This window comes from Sphaerodactylus townsendi, linkage group LG05 (genome assembly GCF_021028975.2).
Source record: "Sphaerodactylus townsendi isolate TG3544 linkage group LG05, MPM_Stown_v2.3, whole genome shotgun sequence".
NCBI lineage: Eukaryota > Metazoa > Chordata > Lepidosauria > Squamata > Sphaerodactylidae > Sphaerodactylus > Sphaerodactylus townsendi.
In genome coordinates, this window is record NC_059429.1 from 65,340,837 (window position 1) to 65,363,945 (window position 23,109).

The 23,109-nt window shown below is 41.4% G+C and overlaps 1 protein-coding gene across 4 annotated transcripts in view; it reads right to left on the reverse strand.

Annotated features, from left to right (window-relative positions):
• The window catches only part of ACOT11 (acyl-CoA thioesterase 11), a 156,039-nt gene that overhangs the window by 1,522 nt on the left and 131,408 nt on the right, over window positions 1-23,109 (reverse strand). For all 4 annotated transcript variants that reach the window (XM_048497199.1, XM_048497201.1, XM_048497200.1 and 1 more), the window contains 12 exons: window positions 23,010-23,070; window positions 21,350-21,451; window positions 18,726-18,861; window positions 16,393-16,549; window positions 15,207-15,326; window positions 14,665-14,809; window positions 13,744-13,799; window positions 7,777-7,843; window positions 5,016-5,099; window positions 2,542-2,675; window positions 1,032-1,163; window positions 629-755 (listed from right to left, as the gene is read on the reverse strand). In XM_048497199.1, coding sequence (XP_048353156.1) covers window positions 629-755; window positions 1,032-1,163; window positions 2,542-2,675; window positions 5,016-5,099; window positions 7,777-7,843; window positions 13,744-13,799; window positions 14,665-14,809; window positions 15,207-15,326; window positions 16,393-16,549; window positions 18,726-18,861; window positions 21,350-21,451; window positions 23,010-23,070 — 1,321 coding nt within the window. The remainder of the gene's footprint in view (window positions 1-628; window positions 756-1,031; window positions 1,164-2,541; window positions 2,676-5,015; window positions 5,100-7,776; window positions 7,844-13,743; window positions 13,800-14,664; window positions 14,810-15,206; window positions 15,327-16,392; window positions 16,550-18,725; window positions 18,862-21,349; window positions 21,452-23,009; window positions 23,071-23,109) is intronic.

The following is a 23,109-nucleotide window of genomic DNA, read 5'->3' on the forward strand; positions in this document are numbered from 1 at the left end:
ACACATTTTGTAAGTTAGTTCCTAGGTAGGCTAGCTGATTCCAAAATAAGATAAGTTTCTTCTCCCTTTCTTCCCCTCAAGCTCAGCTTTAAAGATTAGCTGTGTAAAATTATTTTACAACGATATGAGGATATAACCAGAACTGATTCTGTCATTAGTCAGGGTAAGGCAGTTTACCTCAGAGTAGTAAACTGTCAGTAATTACATTTTTACCCCAATGGGGTAAAACCTATGTGTCTTAAACTATCTTGGATATTACAAATGTCTCAAAACAACTGCAAACGTTACACTGGCAGCATGGCAAACCACTTGGCTGCCTTTTCATGTGTGAAGCAGCATCTTTGTGGCTTAGGCCTTTTTTAGGATGCCTCACAGAAGGGTTTCCCACCTTTTTTCACTTGTGTACCCCTCGGCAACCCAATTCCCTAAAGCTGTGCCTCCATATTAGCAAATCCATTATGTAATGTTTTTTGCATATCCCCAAATGCTCTGGTGTGTGCCCTTGGAAGTATGCATATCCCAGGTTGGGAACCACTGCCATAGGGTATAAACCTGAAACCATATCTAGGAGAAATATTCAAACAAAGCCCTGACTGCTCTACATACTCCTGGAAGTCCAAATGCTTACCTTTGTGAGCTCCTCTGTTTCCTGCCAAATACAGAAACCAGAACATAAGATCTCTCCTCGAGTGTACTCTGGAACTGCTGGTTGTGTTGGCAATGTGACAGACCTGAACGCTACAACATATGGATCACTGGAACGAAGAAAATCTGGTTAAGGCAAATCCCCCCTACTTTCAAACTGAAACAAGAACAGTGGATTTTCATGCAACTTAACTGAATGTAAATTACTCAGGAACACATAGAGCTATTTGGTCTATGATTGTTGCCTTTGGTTCTTATAAAAATCAGAAACCATCATAACTTTTGAAACCTTTAGAAAAAGATTCTGAAAGTCCAGATGAGCCTTGATATTACTTTGAGTATCAGTTGCTGCTCTAACAATCAGGGTAAAGTTCTTGCCAACGTACCCTTTGCTGCAAGGTTCTCTTTGAGATGCTAGGATTACAAAGTCCTGAGGTTTGTTTTCCTCACTGATGGTTCGACTAATTACATGATAGATCATATCATCTTTGTCAACCTGTTGTACCAGCTCAGCACATCTGCAAAAAAGATATTTTTTTAAAGAGGAAAAATCTTAGGAAATCAGAAACTATAACTTCTCATAAGCAACAAGAAGTTTCTTGTGTACACAGGCAAAATAAAGGCAGGCAGATCTTGCAGTATATGTGAAACGATTTAGGTCATATTGTACAAAAGGCAGAGAGAAACAACAATCAGATCAGGGACAGGAAAAAATGCAGATTACAGTTAAATCAGTAGATCCTGGGCTGTTTTGTGGTAGATCTCCAGAAGCTCTTCACTCAGGTATGAAAGGGAGACTTCAATTACTTTTGCTCCCTGGCTTAAATTTAGTTCTCAGAACAAACCTAATGTTTTTTCCTCAGCATATTTCACAGGAAGTTCCTGCCCCTACATTGTCCGGCTTCCACTGTTAGATGCTATTCACAGATACTGATTTCCAAATGCACAGTAACTGAGTTGTGAATCTGTACTTTTATGAACATCCCAGTGTTTGGCTCATGTACACAGCAAGTAATTGTGACTGACACTGCCCTCTAGGGGAGCCATATTGCAACTGAGGTTCACCTATTTCACAGCAAGTTCCAACTGGTGGACCCTGAAGCTCTGCTAAAAAAACAGCTTGAAGTCAAGCTTGAAGTCTCCCACTCCTGAATTACATAACTCTTCCTGGGACAGTGAGAAAGAGGACACTAAACTGAGTCCTCTTATTACCTGTCCTCCTTCTCCCTCATTTTTAGTATGGTGACCCATGCAGCTCAATATTTATTTATTTAAAATATGTATAAGCCAACCTTTTTCTTTACATCTCACCATCCAGTATCCTATTTTGTTATGTAAATAGTCTATGATTATGCAAGAGGAAAGAACTCGGCACTGAGGAAAGATTCCAGCTAAGGGCCTCAGCTTTTGCGTGGCATTGTCTTTACAACATACACACGAAGAACATAAGAACTAGCCTGCTGGATCAGACCAGAGTCCATCTAGTCCAGCACTCTGCTACTCGCAGTGGCCCACCAGGTGCCTTTGGGAGCTCACATGCAGGATGTGAAAGCAATGGCCTTCTGCTGCTGCTGCTCCTGAGCACCTGGTCTGCTAAGGCATTTGCAATCTGAGATCAAGGAGGATCAAGATTGGTAGCCATAGATGGACTTCTCCTCCATAAATCTGTCCAAGCCCTTTTTAAAGCTATCCAGGTTAGTGGCCATCACCACCTCCTGTGGCAGCATATTCCAAACACCAATCACACATTGCGTGAAAAAGTGTTTCCTTTTATCCCTTGCTATTGCAAAGATAATGCTGAAGTCAGCTTATCCTGTTAAACAGAACACTGGAGACCTTGTTCAATCTGGACAAAAGAGCAACTATAACAACCTGCCTCTTCTAGGAAGTACTTACACATAATGCTCATCCCACTCATGCCTATGTCCCATGTCTGAAAGCAGCAGGAAGGCCTGCTTTGCATCAATACAGGTAGTCATCTGTATTCTGATGGACAGGAACGTATCTTCCTCCAGTGTGTACATCTTGACCTTAGGCAGTGCAGATCAAGAGTCAGTTAAAAACGTTTTTAATTGCAGTTCATGAGAGAGAGAACAAGTAATAACACTTACAAACTCCAAAACAAATGTTGTGGATTCAGCAAGGACTAATGCTTAATTGTCTCCAAAATGCCTTGTAGTAACATCACTGATGCAACATTTCCCTCTAGCTTAAAAAATACAACAGGCAGTACCTCACAAGAAGAGCCTGGCTTGCTCAGACCAAGGGTTCATCAAATTTAGCACCTGCTTTACACAGTGGCCAACCAGATGCCCCCCCCCCCCCCCAATCCTGCTGTTGCTCCTTAGGAATTGAAATTTAATTCAAATTTTTGTTAGCTGCCTTTCTCCTTAGCGGAACTCAAGGTTGCCTATAACATTAATAAACCGTTATAAAGAAAACAGTAAAAACAAAATTATAAACCCAATAAAGTCACAGTTTTAAAATTCCAAATAGGACTGCCAATAATAAAAGCTAAATCAACCAAACTGCAATCCTAAGTAAAACTGTTCTCAACTGCCTCCTGAAGACTGATGACACCCATAGTATGTCACATGCTAAGAAGTTTCCCAGCAACTGTCAGCCCCATCCACAAGCGCCAGGGCGCCTGGCTGCTGCCTCCAAAGAGGCTTTCTGGCAGAGTGGGGAAGTCGAAAAGCCTCCCTGCCACTGAGAAGTCTCAATGGGCTGCACCACACTTACTGTAGCCCAAAGGTGTGATGAATACAGACACTTAAGCACCCTCAGGCAGTAGAATGCTGAGAGCCCAAAAGGTTAACATGGAACTCCACGTGATTGGCTAGAGAGAACTGCAGACCATTCTTAGTCAGAGCACTAACAGTTTTGTGGGGAGAACGGAATTGAATGCTAGAGGGAATGGCTGTTCTGTTAGAGCTCCATTCTGTGGTGGCTGAGAGCCAGTTCTAAGTGAGCTGAGCTACTCTAATTAAGTGCCAGGTAGGACAGATTTAAAATAGGAAATCTGTGCCAAGATCCTGGAGTTAGCCACAACACAGTGTCACTGATTAATCACACCAGCAACTTGGTTAATTTCTCTGAGAACTCACCTAGACATGGGGCAGTGAAGCTCCTTGAGGATGGTTGAATTTTTAAAGAGAGAAAGGATTGGGCTTTCTGGAGGAAAGCCGCAAGTCCTTCTCTGAGAAGTACTATATAAGAGAGACTCATTCAGAGAAGAGACTGTCTTTGAGTTAGTGTCTGAGGAACTATGTAGGTTATACTTACCTGTGGGCTGAATTAAAGATTCAGCACATAAACTGGAAAGCCAAACAAAATTATACACCTATACTGGTGGGTCCTTATTATGCATATACTTGAAGTGACAATAACAACTTGAAGGCACTAAAGATATGTGTGATCCTTGCACCAACTGTAAAGAGACTGAAACAACTTGTAAATAGTAACCTCTCTAAAACCAGCTTCTTGTGTGTGCATTATATATAAAACCTTTGCCAGAAAAAAATTTCTGATTTAGTTCTTGTTAAATAAAAACATTTGATTCTTTATTTAATTTTATAAGCCTCTGGTGCCAGCTTATTACTATTTTATTTTCTGACATTCAGGAAAAGATTATCTAGGTGTCCCTACAGACCTGTTAATCTTCCTGTCTGTGAAGTGCCCAAGCTGAACAGCTAAAGAACATTCTTACTGTTTAATTTAATTTATACATGGAAAAATGCAAAGTGTACACAAAGATTCTAAATCCCCACATTCACACTACTTTATAGCAATATTGACATAAAAGCACTGCTCAGTCAAAGCATAATTGTTAGAATTTTGGAGAAAGAAAATCTCAGGGCACCAATGGGAAAGCTTAAAGGCACCGATGACCCTCCCCTCTGCTCATAGCAGGCTTAAGTGAAGGCTATGGTCCATCAGCGCAACAGGGTAAAAGGTGAGGAGGGAGCTGACTAGCTCCTCCCCCACCCTGCCCCCATTACATCAGCAGGGGAGAAGACATAGGAATGCTGTCTCAGTGTCCTGTGCAGTATCCAGCAGAAGGGGAGGACAGGAGCCACACACCAGCAGTTTTGCTGCTCCACTGGGGTACTGCCCCAGTGAGGGCGAATTGGCTGGTGCAGCCAGCACGTTGCTCCCTCAGTGGATTTGGGCCCCCTCCCTTTGGATGAGTTTAGTTGTCAGTGCTTGGGAATGATCACTCCATCCTTAGTGGAAGGGCTTACTAGGGTGACATCATCTGGACTCTATATTGACAACTGTGTCTCTGCAAGGCAGCCACTGTGTTCAGACAGGCCCTTGGTTAGAGGTTGGGCACTTAACCTTGGCAGAATGTGCAAAGTGGTAACTACCTTGTCTCTTTCGGAGGCAAGGACCCAGTTTGTTTTGGCAACTAAGGTCTTCAGTGCAGAAACATTGTTGTAACTCAGGTAAACCTGCATTAGAAAACACAAAGTGCAACACATCAGTAGAGGGATTCCGCTTTCTTTCTGTTTTCATTTGCCTCCACCTGGCCCTTCCCCTCCTGTTGCCATTACTCTTACCTCAATCTTTAATCAACTGAAAGGGCAGGCTATGACCTTATGTATCATATAGCACAGAGTACATGTTTTAAGTGCTCCAAGAATAAGGTGGTAGTAATTAAGACATCTTCAAAATGGTGTTTCATGCTTTTTTGTGACATATGAATTCTGCAGTTTCAGGTATTTCACAGAAATCTCAGAAATTTTGGTAGATTTTTTAAGCTATTTTCATAAAATTTCTTCCCAAAGTATACGGAGTAAAGGGCTAGGAATTAGTGGCATGGTTCAAATTCAATGATAAGTTATAATTAGATATTATACCATGTTCTTCTCTCCAACAGGGGAATGAAGAAGCTTACAACTCCTTTTAAGAAAACTGTTTGTGGAGAGGGGTATCAGTACATGCTGATAACTATTTCTCTAATTGCTGCCAATATTGTCAGAAAAATTGTTTGCAAATTTTATATTTTTATTTATTATTTCATTAACGTTATTTATAGTCTGCCTTTCTCACTGGGACTCAAGATGGACTACGCTTTTTTAATAGGATGGGCTGGGCTGCTTATATTATAATTTTATTTTCATCAGCCTTATTGGAAATTAATAACCATGCCCCTAAATTAGGCTCAAGGCATATTCCAATACTTCTATATGCTGATGATACCATCCTTCTATCTCGCTCAAAAGTTGGACTTAGTCGACTGCTGAATAGATGTGGGCAGTACTGTACAGATAACGGACTAGTCATCAATTATCAAAAGACCAAGATTTTGATCTTTGCCAAACAATACAAAAAACATAACTGGGCGATTAATAAAGTGCCAGTGGAGCAGGTTAACCAATACAAATATCTTGGAATTACATTTTCTTATAACCTCTCCTGGTTACCCCACAAAAAAGCTGCTATTGCAGGTGCTACCATCAGTTATTCTGCCATTGCACGCTTCTTTTATGGAAAGGGCCACTCCCTTGTCCCAGCAGCACTAAAAATCTTTAACTCTAAGATAGAAGCGCAGTTACTTTATGGAGTACCTATCTGGCTCCAAGCAGTTGACGACTCCTTGAATACTGTCCAATCCAAATTTTTCCGTAAAATTATGGGCCTGCCAAATTGTGTACCGTATCGCGGCCCTCTGTTTAGAACTGGGCAAAAATACATTAGTTTATAAGGCTTGGTTGAGAGATTTTAAATTATGGCTTAGCATGCATTGCTCGCATGATGAGCACTCGCTGATTCACCTACCTTTGTCTGAAACTCAGGCTAATCCCCGGTTCTCTCTGATCGAAAAGAAAGATTGAATCACTTGGTATATCTCTCGACTTCGCTTTTCCCGCTATCTAGTTCAGAATCCTACAACTTGTTAAAACAAAATTGTTGGAAAGCGAATGGATTAATTTATTTAGGGCTGCTATGAAAACTTGTTCACCCTTACATCTTTCAATACCCCATATCAAAACAGGATGGCTCCCTATTTGTATTTTTTGACTAATCCAATGCAGAGAAGAGCCCTCACACTTGCTCGCTTCAATGTTTTCCCCTCCGGCTTTATTGCGTGGTAGATTTAACAACTTGGAAATGAGCGAAAGGGTATGCTCTTGTGGTGAACAACAAATTGAAACATTGGCACATCAACTGCTTTGCTGCCCTAAATCTGCTAATATCAGATCAAAATATTCCAACATTCTTTCTAGGATACCTAGTGAAATGGAAGAATCAAGTAGACTTCCTTTTCTTCTGGACAATTCTGACAATGAAACTTGTGAATTGGTTGCACAATTTTTACTGGAGGTGATGCACAATCAATAATTTATATTTTATCTTAAACCTTTGTATTTGTATACCTTTTATCTTAAACCTTTGTATTTGTATACCTTTTATCTCAGGTTTTTATTGTGTTATGATTATTGTTATGCCAAATAAAGGCTTATTATTATTATTATTATTATTTTATTTTAGCAACATGTATTTTAAGCAACCATAAATAAATAAAATTGAGGTTCCTCCAAGCCAAATCTTCTAACTAAAATAATTATTCAAGATTTCAGAGTATTTTCTACTTACTGCAAGACTCTTTGCATATGTGTTCAATTCTACATCTCTAATTTTCCAAGACACAGATCAAACTTCCAGTATGGCTGAAAGCCCATTATGGATTCTTGTGTAGAACACTGTGGGCAACCTGCATTCTGTCAGTCCATTTCCATACCACCCCAAGATACATCAGCCTGGTTTCATCTTTATGCATGGGTAGCATTTTTAGCTACTGCCCACAAGAGGGCTCTTGCTCCTTAAGACAGCAGTGGCGCTGAGAAGCTTTACAGGTTTTCCATACCTTCTGTGGGCGGCAATGTTTCCATTAATCCTCTTCCAGATGTTATAAGAATGCCATTTTTTAGCCCCATGTAGCAGCAAGGTAAGATGTGCTGCCATGTGGCTCACTGTAGAACTGTTATCTTTTTGAGGTGGGATAAGGGTAATCTTTACTCTACCTAGTAATCTTTACTCTAGCATGGGGTTCTTTAGAGAATCTTTCCAGAAGCAGAAATTGGAAACTTGCAATGGGTCACGAAAACGAAAAATTTACTTTACCTTATTACTTTGGTCCCAAGGCACAGACAAGGGTACTTCTGTGTGTTTACAGGAAATTACATATTTTCTGTAGAAAACAAAAGAATGATTTGATTACTGAAATGCTGATTGGCAACAAAGGTAATTAATACGATGAAGACAGCAGAACTGTTTTGACAAACCTTCTTTTAAAAAAACCCAGTTAAAATTAAGAATTCAAGTAAATCTGTGTTTCGTATTGCCAACTGCTGGATTAGGATAACACCGATTTCCACATGGCCCTTAGACAGTGCTACTGGGAAGCATTTTTTTCTGCTTTCCCACAGCATCGTGGTGCATTCATGGATCTCCTAGAGCTTCCCCAGCTTTTCTCTGGTCTCTCTCAAATCTGCTTTGCTGCAAAGTTGTGGAAAGATTACAGTAAAGTCTGGTTGGCTGATTTGTGGATGGGAAAGTTCAGATTTTGACATCCATATGACTGCCATTTTTGCTGACTTTCCCTCCTGCAGAGATTCCCCCTGCAACCAAGGGACTTAAAAATATGTAATTGAACATCACTGTATTGATATACCATTATAAACAAATGAATTCCCAGCTTTGATGTAGCAACAACAACAAAATCTATCCCCTTCAATTGTAAAAATATAAGATGAAATGTATACTTTAAAAAAATGAAACCTGGAAATTCAAAGACTCTGTTAAACAATTTTTTAAAGATATATCAATATAATGATATTCAATTTATGATTTTTTGAAAAAAAAATAGGACATCCCAAAGGTTCAGGGTAAGAGAGCGGGCTGCTGCTGGGGAACTGGAGCAGGGAAATTGAGGGGAAATCTGCCACGTGAAAGCCCTGTCGTTGCTGCGCTGGATCATCAGGAGTAGAGAAAGCACTCAAACCTTTCCTTGTGTTATGGCCTTTCATGTAGGGCACATAGTCACAGGCAACATTAAATAACCCAGAAACAAACTGTAAAGTGTGTGAAAGCAAAATATGCCATGTTCCACAATCCCGATGGGAGCATGATCAGTAGAAACCGAAGGCCTAACCAGACACTACCTTTTCCACATGTTCACTTACAGGTAACTCAACTACAACATGCACCTGTTTGATGGCTGTTCTTGCGCACAGTGAAGCAAAGACATGATGCAGGTTATAGTGCTCGGTGGGCTGCCAGTAAATGGAAAGAACACATGGACTGAAGAGCCACAGATGGCACAGACCGTGGAGGAAGAAAGGACAGTGATGGCGAACCTTTTTGAGACCAAGTGCCCAAATTGCAACCCAAAACCCACTTATTTATCGCAAAGTGCCAACACGGCAATTTAACCTGAACACTGAGGTTTTAGTTTAGAAAAAATGGTTGGCTCCAAGGCGTGTGTTACTCGGGAGTAAGCTTGGTGGTAGTTGGTGGCTTTGCTTTGAAGCAACCGTGCAACTCTTCGAATGGGTGAATCACAACCCTAGGAGCGTTTACTCAGAACAAGCCCCATTGCCAGCAACCAAGCTTACTCCCGGGTAAAGGATCACACTTTAGTTCTTCGCATGAAAATCAGTGGGGTTTAACAGCACTTGACAGGGTTACCTACATTGCTTTCTCAAAACTAGGTCTTAGGTTTAATGCTAATAATTGAGCCCAGCAGCCCAGACCAGCCTAGATGTGTGTGTGGGGGTGGATGGGGGCAACTCTGTTTGCGTGTGCCCACAGAGAGGGCTCTGAGTGCCACCTCTGGCACCCGTGCCATAGGTTCGCCACCACTGGTACAGGGGATCTCTGTGGTGGATAACGCACAGGCAGTGTACACAGTGACTGTGGATGTCGAGGGTTAGCTGAAGAGAATCCAATATGAACAGCCTCAGCAAGCACGTGAGGATCCCACTAGGGCCAGTTGGATGCCCTGAAGACACTCCCTACTCAGATTGGTATCCAATGACATGATGAAGCCATTGTCCCTGCACACATTCACAATCCCCAGGTCAGATGGTTCAGCATCTGCTCTGCCCTACCACATTCCTGCTTCAGGCACCACAAACAGCTCCCATTGTCCTCCCTACTCATCCTCACCCACAATTCTTCAATCCATCAACTCTTGCCACTTCCTGGTAACACATGCAACGCTATCAGCATTATTAAGGGCATTCTCTCTCACTCGCATATTTTGGCACTAGACCTCTTGGCCCCCTGGTAAACTGCTCATGTAAGGGTAAAATAGGAAGGCAAACACATGGGCAAACTTATATCCTGGTTGCTTGAAATGTTCAGCACTCCAAAACTACTGCACTCATGATACTACATGCGACACACATACCTCAAGGCATCCAATGACAATAATTACTGATGAAAATTCCTTCCACTGCCCAGTTCAGGTTGCCAACCTACAGGCGGTAGCTGAAGATTTCCTGCTATTACAACTGACCTCCAGGCAACAAAGATCAATTCACCAGGAGAAAATGGTTGCTTTGGAAGATAGACACTATGTCACTATACCCCATTGAAGTCCCTCCCCTCCCCAAACTCCACCCACCTCAAGCTCCACCACCAAAATCTCCAGGTCTCCCTAACTCTGAGTTGGCAACCCTACTCCCAATGTATATCACACAAGGCTCTTTTTCCTGGATAAAGTATTCTAATCTGAATCATCGCCAAATTTTACTTGTTAGAACTCTGTACAAAGAACACCTTTGCTATTAGTCTAGGCCTATTTTCAAACAAGAGTTTCTGTATAAAAACAAACAGGAACCAAGTATTGAGACAGAAGGTCAAAGCAAGTGGGTATTATCTGACTCTTGTGCTGGACCCAATACTAGTCTTGGACCAAAAGGGTACAAAAGGGCTGATTGCTGATTGCAGGGTACAGACAGTCACGAGAGGGACTTGTACTTGGTTCTGTATCGCTCCTTTGATTCTCAGGGCCTCAGATAAGAAGCGGAGATTTGACTGATAACCACTGATCGATGGTCTTTGAGATGACAGAACCACAGTAAACAGGTGCAAAGTACCAAGTAAACGGGCACACCTTAACTAGATACAGATAATGTAAAGATTGTAAAGAAGAAAAGATGAGACAAAGTTAACTGGTAAGTGGATGAGGGACATAAAAATGCGCACTCCTGTGCACCAGTGACAGTTACCAAATGATGGAACCATCCATTTTCTTTCCTGCTCCACCGCAAAAGAAACACTCGTGCATTAAGACATGACAGAACCACCTGCAGTCCCAAGGCTACACATGGCACACCTGGTTAAGTAGCAATGCCTAACAGGTGTTTTATATTGTTTAAATTGTAAACCTCTGTGGAAGGCTCTGGGATTTTTAATATACAGTTTATATTTTGCAGTGCTTTCTTGGTCAGGCACTTAAGAAATACTGTTCACATTATGGACAAATTTCCTGTTTTTGCAGCCTTCAAGGAAAGCATTGCCAGAAAGTAAGCAAAGCCTCCACCCTGGTGCAGAACTTAAATATCCCTTTAAATAGCTTGAGAAAAAGCACCCGAATTCAGAATGTACCCCCTCCGCTTGCAGCATTAGAGATCCAGGATAATGGCACTTCTCAATTGTTGTATGGGCAAATATGCAGCACGTAGGTGCCAGAGCAGCTGAATGCATTACTAACTCTTTGTGAACAGGTCAGACAACAGGGTGGAACTCTCTGTCCACTGACATCAGGCCCCTGCAGGACCTTGTCCAATTTCACAGAGCCTATTAGACAGAGATGTTCCACCGGGCTTTTGGTTGAGGCCACCTATATATTGTCATAACATCAGTTTTGACAGCCTCAAGACCACTTACCATCAACGGTCAACTAGACCATTATTATTAACATCTGTTTATTATGTCATCTAGTTATGCCCCCTTCTCGACTGTTTGTTTTCCCAGATAAACTCTGGGACTGTGGTTAATGGGCTGAAAGGTGCTTATCATCATCTGGGGAATGAGATTACCTTGATTTATTTTAATGTTAGTTTTATATATTGTTATAAATTGAATGTAAGCTGCCCCAAGCCTGGCTATGGCCAGGGAGGGGTGGGGTATAAGTATAATTAGAAAAATTTTAAAAATCAAAACACATCAGGTTCAGGAAAGATTGTAGCAAAGTGGGGGAAAACACCAAAGCAGGATAACATCAGATGCTCCTGAGAACATCACCACAGAAAGGCAAGGTGGAGTAACAGAACCATACAGTCATGAGAGAACAATCCATGTTCAGGGCAAGTTGAAGCAGAACATGAGAAAATCCAGGAGGGTGATGACTGGGGAAAATATCTCGCAGATTTTTCAAATGTCGGGAGGGGGGGATACCACTCCAATTAGGATGCCAAAATTGAGCAAAACCTCCATGTGGAAGCAGCCTTATATTTCATTCTAGCCCTTCACAAATAGTACTTCTGCTTACCCAGATGCTCTGAATATTCCCAGAATGTTAGAATTACTGACATTACTTTGTAGTGAAGGTTTTTTTTATTGCTCTCCCAATATGAGGAGGAAGCAAGCTCACAGAAGTCATAGATAAAAATGAACAAGCAACAGAAAAATCTGAGGAGGAGGGGGCACAAAAAAGAGGCTGCAACCTCTCAAGCCAGAGCAATCCCTTGAATGCAGCATGTTTATGAGTCTCTTACATACAGCAAACAGTATTCTGCAGGCTGTCTCCAGCCTGCCTTCTTGCACTGCTCTCAAGAGAACACCATTGATCTGGTGCTAATGCCCCGAGAACTGTGGCCTTAAGGATAATGTGTGCGGTCTCGGTCTGTGTTCTATAATAAATTATAAATTAGAGACAACCAAACAACATAGCTATAAATATGCTGTGAGGTTATAGTGACATAACAGGAGGCAAGCCGGAGGGGGCTCTGATGTCACCAATAGGGCAGAAATGAAAGGAGAACAATGCACAGAACCCAAGAGGGCTGGTTTTATAAATAGAACTTGCTGCAGAACAAAGAAAACAGACCAAGGGGAGGAGAAAGAATCTCCCTCTATTCCTGGCTGATCTCTTTCTCTTGCTTCTCCTATTTGCCTCCCTACTTGCCACTCTTCCAAGGAGTTTTGCTATCAGAACTCCAGAATTTGAATAGCATCCAGTAAATTTGTGGCCTCTCTCATGCTGAGTCAGCATATTTTGCATACAAAATATTCGGTGTATACACTGGCTTCCTAACTCCTTAACTCCTAAAGTTTAATTTGGCACAATTCCTTATTCTCCACCCCCTATTAAAACTGAGCCTCAGGACATGCAACTAACTAAATGCATACTCTTCCACTGTTCATTCTTACTTCTATTTTCCCAATTAATCAAACTGAGCAGGGGTTGGAGAGTTAAATCCCCTCCCTCCTTTCTGCATAGCTTGAACACAAATTGTGACTTTACACACAATTTACCATATTCAAACAGAGCCCCTCTCCTGTTTGGCCTCAAGACTGAAGGTTTTCAGCTTTCAGAAGTCTTCAGTCTAACTTCATTTTGTTGTGTGGTTCAAATCATATGGTTTAGCTGAAGTTTTTTCCTTGATACAAACCAGGATGTAGGGGAGCCCCCAGCTCAATGGTAGAGCCTCTGCTTGGCACACAAGAAGTTCTAGGTTCAATTCCCAGCATCTCCAACCAAAAAGTTCAGGTAATAGGTGATGTGAAAGACTTCTGCCAAATACTCTGGAGAGCCACTGCCACAAAGATTTGATTGGCTGTGCAGATTGGCAGCAGTGGGCATCACAGCACAAGGATCTTCATTGTGTGACTGAAGATAAACTGCTGCCCTCACTTTGTGCTGGCCCTGTCTCCAGCAGCAACCGTTTTGTGGCAGTCATTTAGTCTCCATGCCCATCATGCTGCATCAGAATTCCAAAGGTGCCTGCAAATTGCAAAAGTCTGGGGACCCCTGGAGTCGACCATACTGACCCTGACAGTATTACGGAGTTTTATGCGTGCTTCTGAATCATGGATAGGGAAGGAAATTATTATAATAATAAAACTGCTCTCACTCACCTGTCCAGTCTGATTTTTTTCCTAGCACTGGCTTCTTTGAGCCTTCTCTCTCCATCCTATTCAAAAGAGAAATACAATGCATAGATTACATTTTGAAGCCTACACCACATGCATAGGAACAAAACATGAGGCCATGACCAACAGATAGGCCAAATGGCAGTCAGCGTTCAAATTTGCCTTATTTATTCTCAAACAACAGAACAAAAGAAGCCATGTGACATCGGCCTTTTTGGGGTACAGGTCACTTCATCTGATACAAAAAGTGAAACTTTGGTCAGCAAAATTTACAAATTCTGAGTATGAACAAGAGGTACAGGTTTGCATAGAAATGTCACAGTCTCTCTGAATAACTCTTTCAGATCAACAACAGTGTGTCCTGGTAGAAAGAAATGTTTTGCCACAGGTTTTTGAAGGTTGTCATGCTTATGTCCATTTCTTATTTTGCACAGAGACTGAACAGTTTTGTCCTGCAGACACAGCCAAAAGGCACTAATGGCAGATGACTGCATATATACTGTAGGAGAAGAGCCCTTGACAGTGTGATCCTATACTGTTGCCAGACTGGATATGGAGACAGATGGCATCTGGGCTTTGAGTTGGGCTCTGGGTGCTAATTTGATGAAGATTACATATGCATTCTGTCACTGCCACTTTCCACTGCAAAAAATTAAACCTGTTTAATTTAATTACATGAACAATATGCACTTGTGCTTTAAAATAGAATAGAATAGAATAACTTTAATGTCATTGTGCACACATTTATTGTTATTAACCACCTTCCTTAAACTTCCCTAACTTCTCAGCTCACATGAATAACAGCCCTCAGGAAAAAGTCAATTTTGGTTTAGTCTGTATCTGACCAAATCTACCCAGGAATACTCATTTCATATCTAAACCTACATGTTGCTGCTGGTTTCTTACCCCTGGCTCTGGCTGCAGAATCGGCAACGTGCACGGCTGACCATCTCCATCCAAGACCACAAAGGTCATGAAAGCACTGTTGATATGCCTTCGGCTTACTTCCATTTCGTGCCCATAAGCTTCTACACACACCCCAACCTCCATGCTGGAATTAAGAACATAATTATTTTAGCTGCAACACTTGTCCAAATATCAAACACAACACTGTGACAAGCAGGAATAGATTCTAACCCAAAGGGGACTTGTTGCGAAGTTCTAATTCCAAGGAAACTGAAAAATTATTCCAAACTCATTTCAAAGTGTTGGATATTTACTCACAACGTCTATCTGACTTTGACTTAGATTTCTGTGAAATAAAAAGGTCAAATTTTGGAGGTCACCGTGGACATCTTAAATAGGTCACTCATCTTGGGCAAACATTGCTCACAGGATGGACAAAATACAGCTTTGTTCTTGTCCCAGAAAAGCATAACATGATTTAAGCAAGACAATCAAAAAGCAAGGGTTTTATTGATCTGCCTCTAGAGGACAGAAAGGCATACCTGTTTTTGAATGCATTGTTGACAATGGCCTTAAACAGTAGACGGTCCCCAACTTGAGATGGTCCTCTAAAATGGAACATTTCAATAGTCTTCAGGGTTGGGTGAGCATGGCACAGTCGGCTGGAAAAGAAATAAACAAACACAAGCTTATTTGGCATTCAGAGAGCAAGACTAATATACACACCCTGTTGCCCTCTGCAGAACAGAAGATTTGCACAGAATTGCCAATTAGAAAAAGGTTCTAATCTCCCACAAGACATGGAATTGCTTCACCATGGCACTATGACACAGCAAGAGTCGAGTCTAAAGGATCAAATCTACTCAGAATTCCTCAGACCTTTTACTACAGAAAAACACTTCTTTGGCCCATGAGAACACTAGCAGTTTCACTAATAAGGGATCGCAGGAAAGCTGTGAAACACACATTTAGTGTTTCTCCATAGATGTAGAAACCAAAACCCAGAATAGTTAGAATTCATGAAGACAAGGTGCCACCTTAAAGATAACAACTCATTTATCTCTTGCAACAATGCCAATGTCAATCTTGGGTACTATTTAAGGCTTTAGATAAAACCCTTCAAAGTGGAGTCTGCCATTGATGGAACAAACTGTTCCTAAAGAAGAGAGACACAGCAACCCTACTTTTTCTGGGAAGGCGGCAAAGAGCATATACACCATCTTTACACACAGACTGATAAGTGATGCATTTCTGCAGCAGCCAGTGGGAGGCCAGAGTGCTGCTTTTAGCAAAGTGACAGCATACAGAATACAGTCCTGGCTATAGAAAAGTAGATGTCCTCTAAGAAAGACCATTTCCCTTCACCCTGGCTAAGTGGTTTCAACAGAAGATCCTCCATCTTGCAGAAGAACGATTTGGAATGCACTCTTTATTACCTTTACAGTGGGCCAAACAGTTCAGACACCTCACTGCACACCCACCAACTCTTTAACACTACACTCTTTATTCCCAATTGGCTGTAATACAAATTTGGATGGGGGGCATTGGCCTGTAGGTGTATATATTTAGGGGAAGTTTATGAAGGAGCCAGGGAATGAAGGCAGGGTGGCAACTGGACTCCTTCAGACATCACTTTGTATACAATTAAGACAGACCCACATTTAAGGAGAGTGTTCTGCCACGGTCATGTCCAGACCTCAGACAAGCGAAGGTCAAGAAGCAACCCACCTTGCTGCTATCGTGGCTACATTTTCCATCCAGGCCATGATCTGTCCTCCAAATGTGTTCCCCTGATGATTGGCATGTGGAGGTAGAATTAGTTCCACACTCTCTACTCTGGTCTTTTCAGCAGGTACCACAGTGTTGCATTCTCTGTTCTCACCCTCTATCAAAAAACATAATGTTTGATCAGCAAGGTATATGGAAACATCACCAGGTGGATGAATACCTGAACAAGAACAAAGGACTACTAAGTTGAGAAGTCTCTTGGTCTGGTTCTCTTGCCTTTCCAGGGAATCAAGTGGTCTGGAAGGGAAGAAGCCAGGAACTGCTACAGACATTATAAAATAGCACCTTTGAATGAAATCCGCAAGCCCTAGAGGACATGGAGCATCATCTCTAGGGCTTGTGCACTTGTGGTCAAGTGTAATATGCCTGAAGGAATATAATGGCAGGGCAGATGTTGGGAAACAGGGATCTGAGTACATTACTTACCTAACACTATGCCTCTCAAGCAGTGACAGCTTTATCACAATGACAGAAAATTCCCTCTTCTCTAGGGGGCAGCCACGCCCCTAGCTAGTGCTTTATCTAATTTACTTAAAAACATACACATCACATTTAAAAGTAGTGTTTAAAGCACCTCACAATACAATAACTGATAAACATAAAATGTCAACAGTACATAAAAATTAATAGCTGCAAAGTTAAACACAGTATAGAAAACCAAAAAATCAATTATTTTGTTAGCAGCAGTATGGTGAATAATGTAGCATCATAAAAGCTGCCTGGATAATCCTCCACATGGAGCCCAGAACCCCAGGAATGATCCTTCTGGAGGCTAGAAGGGGCTGCAAGAAAGAACAGAGACAAACATGGGAAAACTCTGTGTGCATCCATGTGCCTGGCCCACAATGCATACTTACACGATTCTGTGCTCTAGATAAACTCTGAAGACAATACTGTCTGGATGGCAGACTGTGAGACACCAGTCCAATGTTAGCAGCTGTACAGAGCCTGAATAAATACAACCTATGAATTGTACTATACCTACATAAATATTTCATTCTCCATTTTGTCATGGGAACCCCTCCATTAAATAGACTGTTGTGTGTTTCAGATGTCCAGATGCAAGGTTTGCTACCAGTCCAACCCATGGTGTGTGTGTGGTGGTGGGGGGGGGGGGGCTAGTTTTAAGACAACAGCATCTGTATCCATCCTGCCAATCCTAGAGTGCCTAGCAGTGCCTTGCCAAAATGGGGAGCCCATTCTTTGACTAATGTATGCACAAGGTCAGTAAAATTTTATCTGGACTTGACTTCACCCATATCTGCCTTGCAAAATACCTGCCTCACACCCTTCCTAAAAAGATTAAGAGAAAACAATGCCTCTGCCTTGGAAAGTGTTCCCATCTCCAGCCCTGGACTATCTGCCCTGCAAAGTCAAAGGACTTGCTAATATATTTGCCCCAAGTGTTCCTCCCAGAATTGTACTAACTTAAAGTTCTTCCACAGTTTAACCTCGCTCTGAAGACCACCTTATTTACATTGTCATTGTTTTACAGCTGTAATTTAATCAGCTACCTTCCCCCTTGTGGGCACTCCCAGTTTAGCCACTTAAACCAAGTGCTCAATAATGTCCCAATACTTGAGTTTTATATCTCTCTCTTGCCTCTCCCTGGAAAGGCAAGACTCTCCTTTGTCCAGGAAGATTAAGCTCTCTTAGCATGATCAGAGGGCCCAACCTTCCCTATAAAGTAGCCCCTTATCTTATTCTCCATGCCTAGTACTTCTGAGCCTGCATTTGGGTCGTTGTGCTGTGTGCCATCTGCTTTCTCCCTGCTTCCTTAGAGCCCAGTGCAGGTCACTGGACTCTGCTTCATGCACCCAAAGCCACTTCAGTATCTGGTACAGTATTACCCCTAAGAATTCCCCCGATTCCTTTGCTATTCCCAACCTATCCCCTCAGCACTGCCTATATCCTAAGACTGTGTGTGTTCTGATGCTTTGACTATTGTGTGCTTGTGTACCCCTATCATCCCTAAATAAATTTGTTAAACTTTATTTAGCTCTCCTGAGGATTTTCTTGCAAAGTTGATCTTGATATACAAAAGCAACTTGAGCTTGCCAGATAACTCGCTAAGCCAAAAGTCTGCTCTCACTAATTCCTCACCCTACAAGGGACAGACCCCTACCACTTCTAGTAACAGGGGAGACTCTTCCGGGTGTACTACAACTGTCATGAACACTCTTAGCTATTTCCAGCCCAGACTGAATCAATGCACTGGGCAATCTCTGCCCTTAGACAAAAGCAGCAGAAAAGAGCATGAGAGTTTCTCTTACCAGACTGAACAGGGCTGTTAGTGAGAAGGTCTTTGATGGTGTCTGTGTGAGCCAGTCGCATCCGGCGGCGTTCAGCAGCAATGCCATACTCAATCTTTTCCTCCTCTGTTTGAGGAACCAGGGGCTTTAATTTGATCTAAGCATAAGGAAAAAAGTGCTCAACATACCTGTTAGTACTAACCAGATGCAAGTAGAAGCCAGTTGTAAGAACCCAACCTGACCTTCACTCTGGTTCAACTGAAAGTTGTAATCCATAACTACATTTTCCCCTTTTCAGTTTTTCATGCCCCCCCCCCCCAATTATTTCCTTGTTCTTTTGAGACCATTTTTACCTTGATCTTTTTCTGGAAGCTGATTTTGAGTCACCTTTTTTCCTTGTGTGTAATGTTTCTGTTAGTTTCCTATCCACTCCTACCCATTTTTCCATGATTGTACCACCATCACCATCAAAGCACGCCTTCTTTGCCCCCTCAATGATTAGCATGGGGTGCCAAAATACTGACATACCATTATAACTATAAGTCAAGCAGGTTCTCTGATTTCCCACCTTTCATTAAAAGGAAAAAGCTTATCTAGCTTCTTCTCTTGTGGAGATACAAGGAAAAAACCATATCTCCACAAGGGAAGGGAATAGAGGCTTAGTTTTTTTGAAAGAATGAAAGCTGGAAATCCAGAAAACCTGCTTGACATAGCCCTACAATGGTATATTGAGATATTGATATTTTAGTGACTTTCTTTAAAAAGATTAGCCCCGATTTCAATATATTGATACAAGTTTGCACAAAAGATAAAAAGAGAGTGCTATGAGGCCACTGATGATGCTGCCAATGAAGACAACACATTTCCTTGAAAATCCCCATTACTGAAGGCATGTGTGGAAGAAAATTAACTGACTCCCATGATTGTTAAAATACAGAGGTAGAACAGACATGAAGACTGTGCCCAAACCAATTCTAATGCTTGTGGATCAAGTGTCAATAAAATCATGAGTAAGCTGAGAATGCTGAAAGTCCCTGAGTCATTCTCCTTGCACAGCGTTGTGTGTTATTTCAGCTGGTCTTACATAGCTTTTTGCTCTGAACCTGCCATTCTCCTTCAGAGTCTCCAATCAGACCCACAGAAGTTCAGCTCATAACACAGTTACAAAGGCTGTAAAAGGGTTTAGCCAGAAGATGCAATACTTTTTTTTCAAATATAGTATCCCCCTAAAAATGAACTATCAAGGGAAATGTATGTAGAATGCATTCAAAATTAAGGAAAAGGTATTATTCGCTCCCAAGCGCATAGGAAAAGAACCATGTTCTCAACAAATAAGATAAATATTTCTCTTAGGGGTCTTGTACATGGGTTATCTATCTAGAGTTAAATGCTTTTGGGAAGTGAGGTTTTTTCCAGCTTTGCCACCACATCTTGGTACATTCATGTATCTCCTGGGGTTTCCTTGGCTTTTCTGCTATCTATCTCAAAGCTGCTTTTATCCAAAGTTTTGGGAAAGATAGGGGTAACACCTGAATGGCTACAGTGTAAGTGAGAAAATTTGGGCTTTCTGGCTTACACAGCAACCATCTTCCATTACCTTATCCATGTGGCAGCAATTTCCTCACCCACACCATGGGGGGGGGGGGGATTTCTAAAAACATTGATACTAGACTATCTTTATATCAATACACTTTTGTAACAATAGCTATAGCAAGTTCTCTGAATCTTTAGCCTATTTTATAAAAAGTAAATCTCTATCCTCTTCCATTTCAGAGATATAAGGAAAAAAATAATATTTTTGCAAGGTATTCAAAATTACTAAAGCCCTGGTAGTCCAGAGGAGAGGGGCAGCCACCTCTGGGCCAGGGAAAACTATTGTGTGGAGGCCCTGTTTTGTCATGCTTTATTTGCAGTTGTACTAGCAATGTGGAAACGAGAAAATCCCATCCCTGTGTGGAAGTCACCTTAGCTATAGAATTTTCCTGTGTGATCTAAGCCTATTTTTCAGCTGCAGAGGTGGTGGTGGTGGTGGTGGTGTTGTACTGTTTTCAATTCCAGGGGAAGACTGACATGGAAAAATGCTCATGTTACCTCCACACAGGAAAAGCTATGCTCCGCTCCCCACCTTTTCCCTAAGGATGCTTATTTATTACATGCAAAAATCTTCTATAATCTCAGTATTACAGAATACTGTCAAACTGTTGGACACTGTCAAATCAGTGCAAATTAAGCATGTCAAACAACCCTAATAAAATCAAACTATAATTGCCAGCATCAAGTCATTTTATATAAAAATGAGTCCATTCATATATTGCAAAAGTCCAAGCTCAAGGTTAGATTTGTTTTTGTTTTTTTAATTTCACATAATAGGCTCAACATTTTCAGGGTATCCATCCATAACTCTGCACTAAGAACACATCCTATAAAACTGAAAGAATAAAAAAAACTGTTACCATTTATTTATAAATAGAAATTGAGACTACAAGATAATAGCCAAAGCCATCAATAGGAGCTTTTGTACAAACTCCAAATAAAAAGCGAGCAGTATAAAGCAATACTTAAAAAGTGGGAAGACTGCACAGATTCAATATCTTATAGACATGGAGGAAGTCCATGTATTCAATTCTCTGGGATCTATGTCCTACCTTAGCAGGAGGTTTGCCTTGTGCAACAAAAGTTGCATGTGCCTTGCACACATTCCATTGTTTTCCATTGCAAAGATCCTCGTAGCTGACCTGTACACCAACCTAGAATCAGTGCAGGGGTGGGGGAGAAGAGAGATACTGAATGTAAAGAGGTAATAACACAGAGAAAGACAGCTATTTCCATTCCAAGAAAGAAAATCTGAAAGCACTAGACACGCTGCAAGATACATTCAATTCCTCAAAAGAATACTCTGCGGTAACTGAAGGCACCACATTTGTACAACAGCTCTGTGTGTTGTTCTACTTCTTACCTCTGGCTTGGCGATTCATACTTCTGCATATTTAAAGGCAAACAGGCAGTGCAATTATTGTATTCTATGTACTGCTGCTCTCCTAAGCAAACAAATCACAAAAGTTTGTCCCCTGGGGCAGCAAAGTGAAAACCAGACATTGAGTGGATCAGACTGTGCCTTTCTCTGACAAAGTGACAAACAAAAGGAGTGGGAATCAGGGTGTATTTTGGGCCTGGATAGACTTTGCTCTGTGGATTATTTTTTTTAAAAAAAATTAACAGAATTAAATGTGTGTGTGCACGGCTGGCCGGGGGGGGAGGGGGGGGGGAGGGGATACAGCCTAAACCACAACTAATCTGTGTCCTATAAAATGTGGTCTCAGGCTTCCAGGGGGACTGCTGCTTTTAAGTTGGGTTTCATCTTATAAAGCAGCTTCTAGCCCTTATGTGTATGAGGATAATTTGATAATATGGAAGGCACATACAATAGAGGCCCTTAGTTTCACACTGGACGAAGGGCAAAATGTATGGCAACAGAAGCAAATTTTCTTTGCTTCAAAAATGTATAGAGAAAGAAAGAAAAAAGAGTGAAAGAAAGAATATTTAACATTTTCAATTAACATACACTTTGAGCCAGTTCTGATGTTGTACTCCAGCCATTCACAAACCCAGGTAAGGAAAAAACCAACAGCTAATGATGCATGTTTCCACTGTGTCAGCATGGTCAGATACATGGCAGAATGATCTGGCCTATTTTTATTCATGATATCATAGATAGAAATAGGGAGGCTGCATTAAGTTGCAGCACAATCTTATGCTGGGCTAAGAGACTACGGACTCATGACTGAACTATTATTCTTCAATAAATTTCCTTCTCTACCTCCCATTGCATGCATTCATTTGCCCAGATTTCCAAAATCCAAAAGGTCTATAGGAGGCCCTCAGGCAAAATAAAGACTCCCTAAACAGCATCAAACAGCTCATGGGATGGGTCTGAAGGAAATCAGGACATAAACCTGAAATGTAGTTTGCTTTTTATAGGAAAACGTAATGTGTCGCTGATATGTCCTTCCCTTTTTATTTCCTTCTTCACACAGCTCTGTCTCCCCATCCTTTGCTGAAACTCTTTCAGACTCATCCATGTTCATTTACCTTAAACAATAAAATTACCTTAAACAAGTCAATTTTGAATTTTTTCCCCAACAACAGAATATGTCTGCATCTGGCATAGAATTGTGGGTGCTGGTTACTTATTGGGGGCAGGGATTATCCGCCAATAGCCACTGGAACAGCAAACACACACACACACACACACACACACACACACACACACACACCCCTCCCCACAGCATGCTAAAGCATACAGACCTCCATGCTTGAGTTAAATGCTCGATTTACTTTTGCTTTGATGTTGACAACTTGCCCAACACTGAAGATTTAAAAAAGACAAAAAGAGATCAAAGCATTA